General features: G+C 37.0%; 1 protein-coding gene across 1 annotated transcript in view; it reads left to right on the top strand.

Annotated features, from left to right (window-relative positions):
* The first annotated feature begins 402 nt into the window (after positions 1-402).
* Positions 403-12,416, top strand: part of LOC122564795 (multiple epidermal growth factor-like domains protein 9) — a 320,435-nt gene continuing 308,421 nt past the window's right edge. Inside the window, exon 1 of the mRNA XM_043720030.1 lies at positions 403-890. Coding sequence (XP_043575965.1) covers positions 623-890 — 268 coding nt within the window. The 5' untranslated portion in view covers positions 403-622. The remainder of the gene's footprint in view (positions 891-12,416) is intronic.

Below are 12,416 nucleotides of genomic sequence, written 5' to 3'. Positions count from 1 at the left end.
CAATATGAACGTAGATTTTTATAGATTCGAGGCGAAATTCACAAATGTCTTTCAACACATTTGTTTCAAAGCTGCCACACTGCAGCTTGCTGGAAAGTCTAGGTAATACATTTCGCCATTGCCTTTCTTGATTCAAATCTTAAGGGTATGTGGTGATGGTCTTTCGCCGTATTTACATTATCATTTGTTGTGAAACTTGGTGGAACTTCCCCTTCTGGGGTGTGACACCTGAAAAGTGACGTCCCGCATCTCCAACTCAACTTGCTTCTGGAGGAAAGCCCACCTCCATGCCGACACAGGATTGGTCGATTATTTTTCATCCCAATTGGACGTGAGTGGAGGATTCGCAGGCTTGGTTGGAGGAGCAGCAGCGTCAATCAGGTGAAGAGGCGGGGACGAAAAGGGGATGGGACAGCACCTCCGCCGGCTGCCTTCTCTGAGGGCGATTGACACTCAATCCCGGGAACAGGGGGATTCACTGTCAGCTTCACTGCGAGATGCGGTTGCAACGGAGACACGCTGTTTCTGACACACGACAATTGTGATCAGACAACTTGTTTTTTGTGTCTGAAGGGGAATAAACCATTGATTCCGGGAATTAAAATCTGAGATCGAAACTGCAATGTTGTCGATGGTGGGGAAATTGGCGTTGATAATGATGTGCTTGGCATTGCCGGGACTGAAAGAAGCAGCCGGCAGAGTTGGATGGAATACTACAGAGAGATACAATGTCACAACCCCACTAGACTTCCTCAATACTACCAGCTTTCAGGAGGAGATCGCCACTGCTACGGAAAGATCTTTTAAAACATCGACAGTACCTTCTACTATTGTAACACAAGCCACTACCATTACACCTACCACCGACTGGAAATGGGAGGAAGCACAAGGTGAGTACATTATTGTGAAAATAAAACACCCCACCCCACTCGGTTTCATTGTAGTGCTGGTAACCTGACTGTATTATGGATGCATTATTAAGACGGTTACCAGGCGGCGTGGCCAAGACCGGGGTAATGTTTCGATGTACACCAGCCAGTATAGGCGGCACACAGGTTTGAATTAGGAACATGCAGCTTTCTTGTAACGAGCGGCATGTAAATAGGTATAATATACACAGGATGATCAACGCCGTTTGCTCACATTCAGCTGTGTTTATTCGGTGGTGCTGACAGTATCCATAGCATTCAATGTTACTGTAGTCTATTGCCGTTAATACTACACATGTAGATTCCCAAATGTGTTCAAAACAATGGGAATTGACGAGAATAAGGCTTAAGCTAGCACTGTATCTTGCCCTTTATAGATTTGATTTTTCATTACATTTTATCTCTGTGTCCCTTTCGCGCACACACTTGTTTGCCTTCTTCCTGTCATCACTCCTTCTTCCACACAATCACCTTCAGTTGAGGTGATCAGCGGATGGCCATTTGCACCATGCACCTCAAAATTAAGATGCATTAAATATGGCATTTTAAAAGAAAATCAATGTAGCAAATTGACATATGGGATTGACTCATATCTATGAAGACAATGAATAAAATACTTGTACTTTACAAAGACGTTAGATTCTGCCTGTGGAGGCAGAACATTTGTGCACCATTTTTGGTATTGTTGATGGAGGAGGTGCAATGTTAAAAATATACAATTATCATTCAACTCAAATGTTTAGTAGGTAAACTCAAAAGGCTTGTCAAATAATGAGTAAAGTATGTGCCCTGGCTCATAGTAAAACTGTAGTTAAAGTTCATATGGCATTGGCACTTCCTTGTTGAAGTCAAGTTCATGTGTCTCTTTGACACTATCATGACGTCAGGCCTTGCTGCAACTCAGGAACATAAAAGCTGTTTGAGGTCTGTTGAGAAGGTTATCTCACGCATCTTGAGCTCAGCAACATGTTCTCTGCGTTTCCATTGTGATGAAACAGGGCTAAAAGATTACTCGGAGAAAGTGAGGACTGCAAAGCCTGAAGAAGGGCTTATGCCTGAAACGTCGATTCTCCTGCTCCTTTGATACTGCTTGACTTGCTGCGCTTTTCCAGCAACACATTTTTAAGCTCGAAAAGATTACTCGTGAAGTTTGTCAAATATCTTGATGATTTTATATTACTGCAGAAACCTTGTAATACCAGCTGGCCTTGACCTATTAATGTGTTTGAACTGCAACTTTTTAATATAATGGATAATAACTAATTTTAAATGCATACCTTTATTGCATATGAAAAGCAAACTAATGAACTTCTCAACAACCTCATAGAAAAATACAGTATCACTGCAGCAATGATCAGTCCAGATCAGAAAATCCCAGAATCTATATTTGGTTAGCTTCTTTCTAGTTGGGCCACACTCAGATCGAAAGTTGCTTTTACACCTTCACTTATAGGACTTCAGCTGAAAAGTGTACACATTAACTTTGGTAAAAAGCAGGATTAGGCACGACTATGATGTCCTACTTTTAACTCTCACAGGGTTTCCTGGGTAGATTTAGGTTGGAAGAATGGCTACAAGGGTGAAAACATGATGTACAGGAGAATTGACAATGTTCCCAACAGAGAATTAGCCTCTTCTGCCAAAAAAGAAAACAGAAAGAAAAGCCTATATCGCTGTGCAGTAACTCCTGTCCCATGGTGGCACACACCAAAAGCTTTTAAATTACCTTTACCCTGTCATGTCGTTTCATTTCTACTGTAATTATTGAAGCCGCCAAATAATAGTATCTTAAATAGATGAGAAACATTTGTTAATGGACATTTTTCACTGTATTTTCTAAATAATAAATGACATTGCGTAGTGAATTTAAAATACTAATTCAGTCTTTAGGTATGTACATTTTATCCTCATTTCCCCCCGACATTTGCTTCCCATCTTTAATTTTATTTCTGAGTTTTATATGAATTTTGATTTTTAACTCCCATGTTACAAGATAGTATACCATTGGGCAAAAAAATCCCATCAGGTGGTGCTATTTTCTTTCGGCGTGATTCACCCAAAATTGATCAAACCAGTGCACCTTTAAAAACAAAATTATGTGCAAAGATGCTGACTAGTTGCTGTAGCTCATGGCAGAAGTTATGATCCATTGTATGCAAATATGGTTGAGTGGAAACCTCAGGGAAAAAATTACATCAACCAAAAACAATATCTATACAAATTACTGGTTGCATCTAAATATTTTGCAATCATAATATACTTCACACTGTTGGCTTGGCAAATGCAATTGACTGTTTAATAAATACTGTGAAAATCATACTCTTTCCTATAGTCTGAAATGGCTTGAACATGAATTAGTAAATGATTTTGAATTGAAATTGTGCCATTTACTCTTAAAACAGATATGACAAATTCAGAATTGCTCGTGCTTTTGTGCTGCCTTTAAGGTATTTTTGAATGTTTTCTGCTTTTCTTCTTCAGATATAATACAATGACCTTGCATTGTTCCCAAGAAAACCATTCTGTTTCGTAAAGATGTAAAATTCCATACTTCAATATAAGATTACCTTAGTGGTCATGCAGTAGTTTCAAATTTACTTTAACATGTAAATGTATGGTTAAATTTTTTAATGATCATTATGATTACACAACCCATTATGGACTTCACCACAGGTTTTGGAATATTAATTAAGGAATGTTTATCAATACATTATTGAAATTATCTTGGAAATAATTCTGTCTGTTCTTACCATCGAGGTAATAATCCATTTGCTACAACATCACAAATATTCCTTGACGCACAAAGTGTATTTATCGCTTGTTTAGTATTTTCATTTTGACCTTTGATATTAGATTCAGAAAGTTAATGATATTTTGTGTGATATATGGTGTGATATGGTGACATTTGGCTTATGACAAAAATGATTTTGTCTTTTGAAAATAATGTGAAACTTTAGCATCCTATCTTTATAATAAACTTATACTACAGTGAATATTTGTTTTTAAAGCTTGTTGTGAAGGGAGAGAGAGAAAAATAGATCACCCAACAGGGAGTTCGGAGTGCTGGACAATAAAATATGATTTATCGTTTGTGCCCAAGAGCTGCCAAGTGAGGTATAACACAAGCTAAATGGCTCACACTATTCCTCCACTTACGAACCTACTTCAACTGTCTATCATTGTGCTATTGTTAGTTCCTAAATAAATCATGCTTATGATTGACATGAGGAAAACTTGCTCTGTCCTGTAAGATTATACTTTTTTAAAATGTTTCACTGGCTGGATATGCCAGCATTCATTGTCCAACTCCAGTTGCCTTCAAGAATGTAGTTGTGACCTGTCATCTTGAACTGCTGCAGCGTTGGGAAGTAGATATAGCTACAGTGTTGTTAGGAAGGGAGTGCCAGAATTTTGATCCAGTGACAACGAAGGAGTAGTAATATAGTTCCAAGTCAGAATAATGCATAACTTGAAGGGATACTTGCAGGTAGTGATGTTCTCATGCATTTGCTGGTCTTGTCCTCTTGTCCTCTTTGTTGTGGGTTTGGAAGGTAGTGTTGAAGGAACCTTGGTAAGTTCCTGCAGTACACCTTGTAGATGGTACGTATTGCTGGCATTGTACCTCAGCGGTGGAGGGGGTGAATTTGAAGGTGATAGATTGGTTGCCAATCAAGTGGACTGTTTTGGTCTGAATAGTATTGAAATTCCTGAGTGGTTTTGGAGATGCACTTCACATACATGCCTTCTGCCTTTTTAAAAAGTATATTCCATTTTTAGGTCAATAGATAGCTTTGTGATTAAGTTACTGTACAAGAGGCCGAAGCTTTCTGCAGCACAACCAGTTTAATATCATGGCTTTGTTATCAAGTAAGATTAATGTGAAAATTAGAAGAAGGGGACAGTATTTGTTGACAGCCATAGATAGTAGCAATAGGAACCACTATTGTAGACTAAAGGGGCTGTTTAAGACAAGAGACACATTACAGCATTTAATTTTTAAAATGTTGTTTGAAGATGTCAGCATGTTTTTGTAGGAGCAGGTGAAATAGGTAAGGACCTTTTGAAATCTGAAAGACATCAGTCTCAATTACTTTCACATTAAGCACAGATATTTGGAAAAGTGATGTGAACAATTCTTTCATAACCGTACATGACTACTTGAGATTTAGATTTACAAAAAGCATATACAAGATGATATACTGACAAGAATTTTCAACACAAACCGAAATAATACTTTTTCAGTTTGCTCATTTAGAACAAAAACAGCTCATGTGTGTACAATTTTCATCTATTATTTTTCTCATTAGTTAGAACACATCATTACATAGACTAAGATTCTCTACTGTCAAAAGTATTTTCTCTGTCACTGTATTTCCAGTCAGCTAACCATCGGAGGGCATTGGTTCATTGGCAACCTTTTAGATCTTTTCCAAATATCACTGGAGCAAGCTGTCAGCATTTACACACATAAATAAAGTGATGATTCATTTTCACTTCTGGTGAAGGATGCTATTGGTTGTGCTTCAAGTTTCCCATGACAGGCGATGTACTGTGTGGAAGATGCAAACAGCTCCGTGATCAGAAGTTACCAAAGTCCAACTAAATCAGAAATTTGATTGTGTCAGAGCAGTGATCTATGTCTGGAATCTGTCCCATTTACTCCTCCTAAAATGAATGTGAGGTGTGGTTACTGACTCAGAGTTCACATACAAATATCGATATACTTTACAATTAAATCGAGAATAATACTGTTATATTGATTTGATTTAACTATTTTTTTACTTTAAGTAAGATGATAAAAATGGTATGTTAGCTCAACTATTAAAAGTCCACAAATACAGAATGTTTTGACAAAATGCACAAGAAGAAAGTCTTGTGGAGAAGGACAATTGACAACTTGACATGGGCTCGAATCCTTGTCAATATTGCATGTTCAATGTCTGCTGTGGCACAGTAAAGAAGACCCAAGCAGGGACCAGGTGATTTTCTCACATTGAAAGGAAGCGGAAAAGTTGGTAGCAGCATTATCTGTTGACCCCACTTTAACATGGGCATTGCAGAATAATTCAGCTGCAGTCTTAGGAGAAGCTTGTTTGGTTCCAGGTGGTACATTGCAGAAGTAGCAGATATATCAGACTGAAAAAATGTTTTTGGCTTAAAAGACAGTTAACACTATGATGAAAAGAATCCTTTTCTCTCTGGATTTTATTAATCTTTGAAAAGGGGGAAAATCCACTGATGGGTGTTTGAAAAGATCAGCTTTAACTACACAATTTTCCCTTCCCCCACCTCACCCTAGTTCCAAACTTCCAGTTTAGCACTGTCCCCATGACTTGTCCTACCTGCCTATCTTCTTTCCCACCTATCCACTCTACCCTGCTCCTTGACCTATCACCTTCACCCCCTCCCCCACTCACCTATTGTACTCTGTAGAAGTTTAAAATAAATCACAGTGCAAGCAGGAATTCCTGATGAAGGGCTTTTGCCCGAAATGTCGATTTTACTGCTCCTCGGATGCTGCCTGAACTGCTGTGCTCTTCCATCACCACTAATCCAGAATCTGGTTTCCAGCATCTGCAGTCATTGTTTTTACCTAATTCATCAGTTGTGAAGTGCAAGGCTACAAAAAAATCCAGCTCATCTTTGGAGTCTTGCATTCTTCATCACTTTGCTTTTATAACATTATTTTCAGTGTTTTTTAAATAAATTCATTATTTCCACTAATAATACATTGGACCTTCTCCTTAGCTAAACAGATGAAACATTCTATTAGCTTCTCCAAATGTATTTCTTTTACGCACAATCCATTCAACTATTTGCATAAACTTAAAAATTGAAAACAAACACATTGGGTCCTAAAGCTGAGCATTATGGGCTGTTGTATCAGTTAAGAACTGATATTTAAGAATATTTGGTTTTATATAGATGTCTTGCAGCATTTCCATGACTTTTGGATTTCTTTTGTTTTTTGCAGTATTGTATTTTGCTTGTAATCCTTGGGCTAATCATCACAATACAGATTTTCTTTAGTTAAGTAAGAACATACAGAACATGGAAAATACAGCATAGCAACAAGATTACTGTAATAAAATTATTACTATTAATTTTTTAAATATTAAATTAATTAAAAGATCAATTCAAACAGTATTGCATGGAGAAATAAGATTCTGTCAGTTTAATAAAAGAACCATTTTGCAATTTAGCTGTTGTTTTCAGAAACTAGATCCTGCATTGACTTATGGAATTCTAAAATGAGAAAATATTGACTTCCAAACAAGTTGTTGAGGTGTTTCTTGGTTTGCCTGAATATTTTATGGGAAATGTTCTTTGGTGAGGAACTTTTGCAGGCACCAGACTCGCACAAATACAGTGTTCGAGTCAAAATGTGTGGGAATGCCTGAGGGAGTGGGAGCACAATATCAGTACTTTAGCTTCTGGAAGACACACAATGCCAGCATTTTACTCAAATATTCCAGTTTCCTTCATTTCATACAGTCTCATTTCATATAAAAGAATGTGTAGCCTTACTAAGGAGGTTGTGTAGTGGGTGTAAATGGTCCAAATAGTCTTTATGTTTCAGCAGCTCACCAGCTGCAGCACAATAGCATATTGAATGTACAATTATTAGCCACTCCCCTATCCTTAAAGTGAAAGATTATATTAAAGTAATTTCAATTTGTTTTGTTCCTTTCAGACATAAAGGAATACTCCTTTTTTTTAACTACTCATCTCTCTCTCTACTACTCCTCCCATCAGCATTGTTTGCCTTCTCCTGCCTCAATCAAGTAGCCGTTTCTCATGCTAAATCTGGATTTTCAGCAATGCTGTTACATATTACAAGGAGTAATCTAGCCAAGCCCAATCCAGTCTTTACCCAATATCCACATGTATGATTAAAGTATATTTTTAAAATAAAAATAATTAAATTTTTAAAAAGTAAGAGGTTTCCGATGGTTTGTGTAAGTAGTTGGATACTCGTTGCTTTATCCAATGTAGTCATCAAGAAAGCTCCTAAATTTGGATTTCATAAGGTCTAACCTTTAGCCACTAAACTTATAGAAGTTACTATTTTCCTCCAATATTTTTGTAACAGTTCCTATAATGGAGGCAGCAAACTCTTGATTCTATTTTCTTCACCACCTAATTTCAGGGTTAATTAACCATAATGTCTGTGAAATATATTGCTGAAAATGGCTGAATGTGCCAAAAAGATGTTCTCAGCCTACCCATAATGACACTTGCTATAGAAGCCAACAAAATGCTTCTGTACTTTTCATTATTCATTCATTTAAGGTACAAGATTGATTTTCATGTATACAAATGTACTGATTACAGATTGATACATTGCTTGCTTGCACTAGAATTGTCAGTAAATCTGCCAGTGATTAGGCCAGGGAAACAATATTTCTTAAAGTAAATAACAAGCTAGAAGGGATTTAATTATAAAGCTAGTCTCTAAATCTCATCTTAACTTCCTTTTATACATGACCTTTTTGCACAGGGTAAGTTTTCCAGTTGTGATTAGATGTTTGAAGGGAGGATAGAAAGCTAAATGAAGTGGATAGGCCATTTTTCATGTTGCTCAAGGTTTATCATGCAAAACAGATTTTGCATATATCTCCTGGAAATTTCTGTGGCTGATCCTGTTTTCATGGTGAAAGATCTGGGTGAATAGTAGTGTAACCATTAATGATCACCATGTTATTTTTTGAACCTTCATTTCAAATTGATATTTCACAATTGACCAGAACTTTATAAAGTCTGTAAATACATGTACTCAAAAATGACATTTTCCCTTAAGTACACATAGGTCTCTTCCAAAAATACCATACTCTCCTAATGCTTTGAGTTTTTAACTTTTGCTGGGCCTACTTTCTCATTGACACCAGCTCATTTATTTGATGATGTAATGACATAGTAACAATGTAATTGAGTTAACATATGGAATATTTGGATGCAGACAGGAATAGAATTAGAATTTATCAACATCCTCGGTAATAACCATCTCTCCATTAAACTTAAAGCCACAATACACAAGGAAAGCATCAATGTCTTAGATACAATAATATCTAAATTGGCACAAGACAACATGCGCAAGTTATTAATAAAATTTAAAATTACTGATACACACATCTACATACAAAAAGTCATCATCATAAACTCAACTTGCACAGACTGATGAGGTCACAACTAATGCATATCCATTGCGTAAGCACACAACTAGAACATATTAACTAGGCAGTTACTAACTTTTACTGCATCTTTAATCTCAATCTCAGATGTGAATTTAACAATTAGCATTTATTACACTGGGATCTATGGCATTCTTTACAAATGCATTAGCTCTCGGACCTAAGTAGTCTTAAACTGGAGATTCTGAATTCATAGAGTCATAGAGATGTACAGGAATTACATACCTCAGTCATTTGACCTTTTCTTGGATCCTAGTTAGCCGAGTATTCCAATTTGACAGGCTTAAAATTGTTCTCCCTCTATCGCAGCCTCCTGATTCCCCATGCATCCCCTTAACCACCAGCCCCTCACACCCATCTTGCAATCTCCTTTTTCCACAATCCTCTTCCAGCCATAACCTCCCCTCACTAGAATGCACCGAACCCAGCAAACTGAACTCCCAGATCCAGCAAATGGCTCCTGGCCTCAGCTTCTGTAAAAGGTAGTCCTCGATCCTGGCCTCGGTGAAAAGTGGCTTGAATCTTGGCCTTAGCAAAAAGTGACCCCAAGCAACTTCCTCAGTGCTGGCACTTACTTTCCAGAGTGCACAGATTGCTTTTTCATGTTTGTTGCTGATAATTTCACTAATGAGCAAGCATGGGAGCAAACCAGCAGTTCCTCACCATTTCAGTCCATTCTATTTATGAATATGATGTGTAGGTTAGGGGCATTAGTCAGGGTAAATGCAGAGTAATAGGGTGGGAGAATGGTTCTGGGTGAGTTTCTCTTTGGAGGGTTGGTGTGGTCTTGTTGGGCCAAATGGCCTGTTTTCACACTGAGGGAATTCTATGATTCTGTTTGTCCCCTTGCTTGAGTGGATTTTCCTGTGTGATGTGGGGGTTTTTGGTGGCAGATTTGCCCACATCCCTATGTGTTTGAGCTTTGCTGCCCAGACATGCAGTCATTTTACCTTTCTGATATTCTTGCTTAACAAAAAAAAAAGCCAATATGATCTTCTCCTGTGTTGCTTGCAGCAGTATCCTGGAGATTAGACAATCTTAGAGAGTTGACCACCCGAGAAAGAAACTTCTCTAGTTAAAATAGATAACAATTCAAAAGCATAATGACACCAGCCCACTAGCTGAAATCTATAAATGATATATTTGGAAGAAAGAGAAATTCCTCATTTGTTAAGTCAGTAGCTTCAGTATGCATAGGGCACCTATCATAATAAGTTATACAATTTTAGTCAGCATTATTCAGAGATTGATTGGACTACTCTCAACATTGTAGAAATCATTCACCATTGATGATTTAAATGACAAATTATACTGACAGATGAAGTTTTGAAAACATTTTGATCTCTCTCTTTTGCTGATGACCAGATGGGTAATCTTCTCAGGTCTGCCTGTATTGATGCCCTGGAGAAGGGTGAACTCTTCCTTGCACTTATTCCCACCGATGCACTGTTGTGAAAGGTACAGATTGCTTTTCAGAAAAGATGTGTTTCATTCCATTTGAACATGTTGCATTTTTGAAATAATGCAGGCAAGGTTGATTAAGGCAATTCGTTAATCATTTCTTGGGTCATATTAATGTATTACCTGACCATTTTCTTATGACTTACAGTATGACTATTTTCCCATCTTCTGGTCTAACTCAAATTCAATGTAGTGAAATTGCTCACCTCAAATTTCTCTGCAATTTTGACAACTATTTACAATGACAATTCCATGGAAAATTATTTTATTCCTAGCTGACCTGAACGCTTCAAGAATTTTTGCTTCAATATTATATTACCATTTCCTGTCACTTCTTAAGTTTTCCCTTTGCACTTGTTTCAAGGCTGAATCTTGTTATTTGTAGCTGGTGCAGATGGCAGCACAAGTGACTCCCTATTTTCCAGTTAATTCAGTCTGAGTTTATGTTCTTATCCATAGCAGTAAGGAGTTTGCAGTTTCTGTTCAAAATCAGAATTGTATTTCTGTTACCACAATATGATGCTGGAAAGCCTTTCCTAATAAAATAGCCTGTGTGTGATGCCCTACCCTTCCAAAAATACACTGCAATTATAAATAAGCGATCCAGTTGGATCAATAAGTGATTGTGGATTACTTTGTGACAGAAAGACAGAGAAAGGGAAAAAGGTAAAATAGGGTACTAAACAGAGCAACAGTTTTTCTGAAAGCTTAAATATGAAATCCCCTTAACCAGAAAATATTCAGGGATTTAACACAGACCTTACTGCCCACTAAACCTCCTAAAGGAAACTCAATAAAATGTTGACTTCATTTGGTTTGAGCAGAGCTTCATTGTTTGACAGGAGTTGTCATTCCAGTGAAAGATGCACCCCATAGGCTGACAGTTGAACAAGTAGCTATTGTAATGCTTAAGTATTGAATGGAGGGTATGAAACAATATGTTTACTTATTTAATACAGAGCACCTGGATTAAGGACAAAGATTCTTTGCTAATAAATAGGACTGGCCTCTCCGAGGCAGCACCATAGACGTTTGTTGCTGTTTTAAATATAGTACAACTATATGATAACTATTGTGGATTGGGATCAACGATTTTCCAAATGCTTAGCTGATAATAAGCTCAAATTCTCAGCACAGCCAGAAATGATGCCAGTATAGTGTGGTGCAGTTAGTAATAACACCTGCAGCAGGCATTCATGGTGAATTCAAGCATACATTTTGATCTTCTCTTAGTCTATGCTGGATTTCATTTAGTTATCATTTAAGTATATCCAACAAAATTGTAAGTTAAAATGTTTTTCAATATAGGAAAAAAATATCAAATAATAGAAAGATTAGCCATTAGCTTAGCAATTCAATAAATTTCAAGTTGGTAATGAATCAATGAGTTTGATGAATAAAATTTCAATGCTACCAATTCATTTTATTCAAGGAAATTTATAATTGAATCCAATTAGTAGCTTTTATGATATGATTTCATACATGATCATGTATTATCCAGTGACAAGTCAAAAAAATCTATTTTGCAAGAAGAGCATATGAGTATGATGATGGAATCAATGGATTTTGTGAGCCACCAAACAGCTTAACTGGCAGGAACTCTGCTTATTCACAGGCAGTACATAAATATATTGAAGTGTTTCAATAACTAAGCACGAGGTTGATGAGTGCTGGTTAATATAATCCACAGGAGCTCTCTGCAGCAATTACTTATGGTTGCTTGCATGTTCCAGTGGAGAGACTCATCAGGAATAAAGCATCGTGCCTGGAGAGGAGCTCAATAAGCTGATAAATAATTCAATCAACTTCGCAATCTGTCAAATGCTATCCATTT

The sequence above is a fragment of the Chiloscyllium plagiosum genome, chromosome 30 (assembly GCF_004010195.1).
Source record: "Chiloscyllium plagiosum isolate BGI_BamShark_2017 chromosome 30, ASM401019v2, whole genome shotgun sequence".
Lineage (NCBI taxonomy): Eukaryota > Metazoa > Chordata > Chondrichthyes > Orectolobiformes > Hemiscylliidae > Chiloscyllium > Chiloscyllium plagiosum.
Note: the sequence above shows the minus strand (reverse complement) of the source record. Positions and strands in the feature narration are given on the sequence as shown.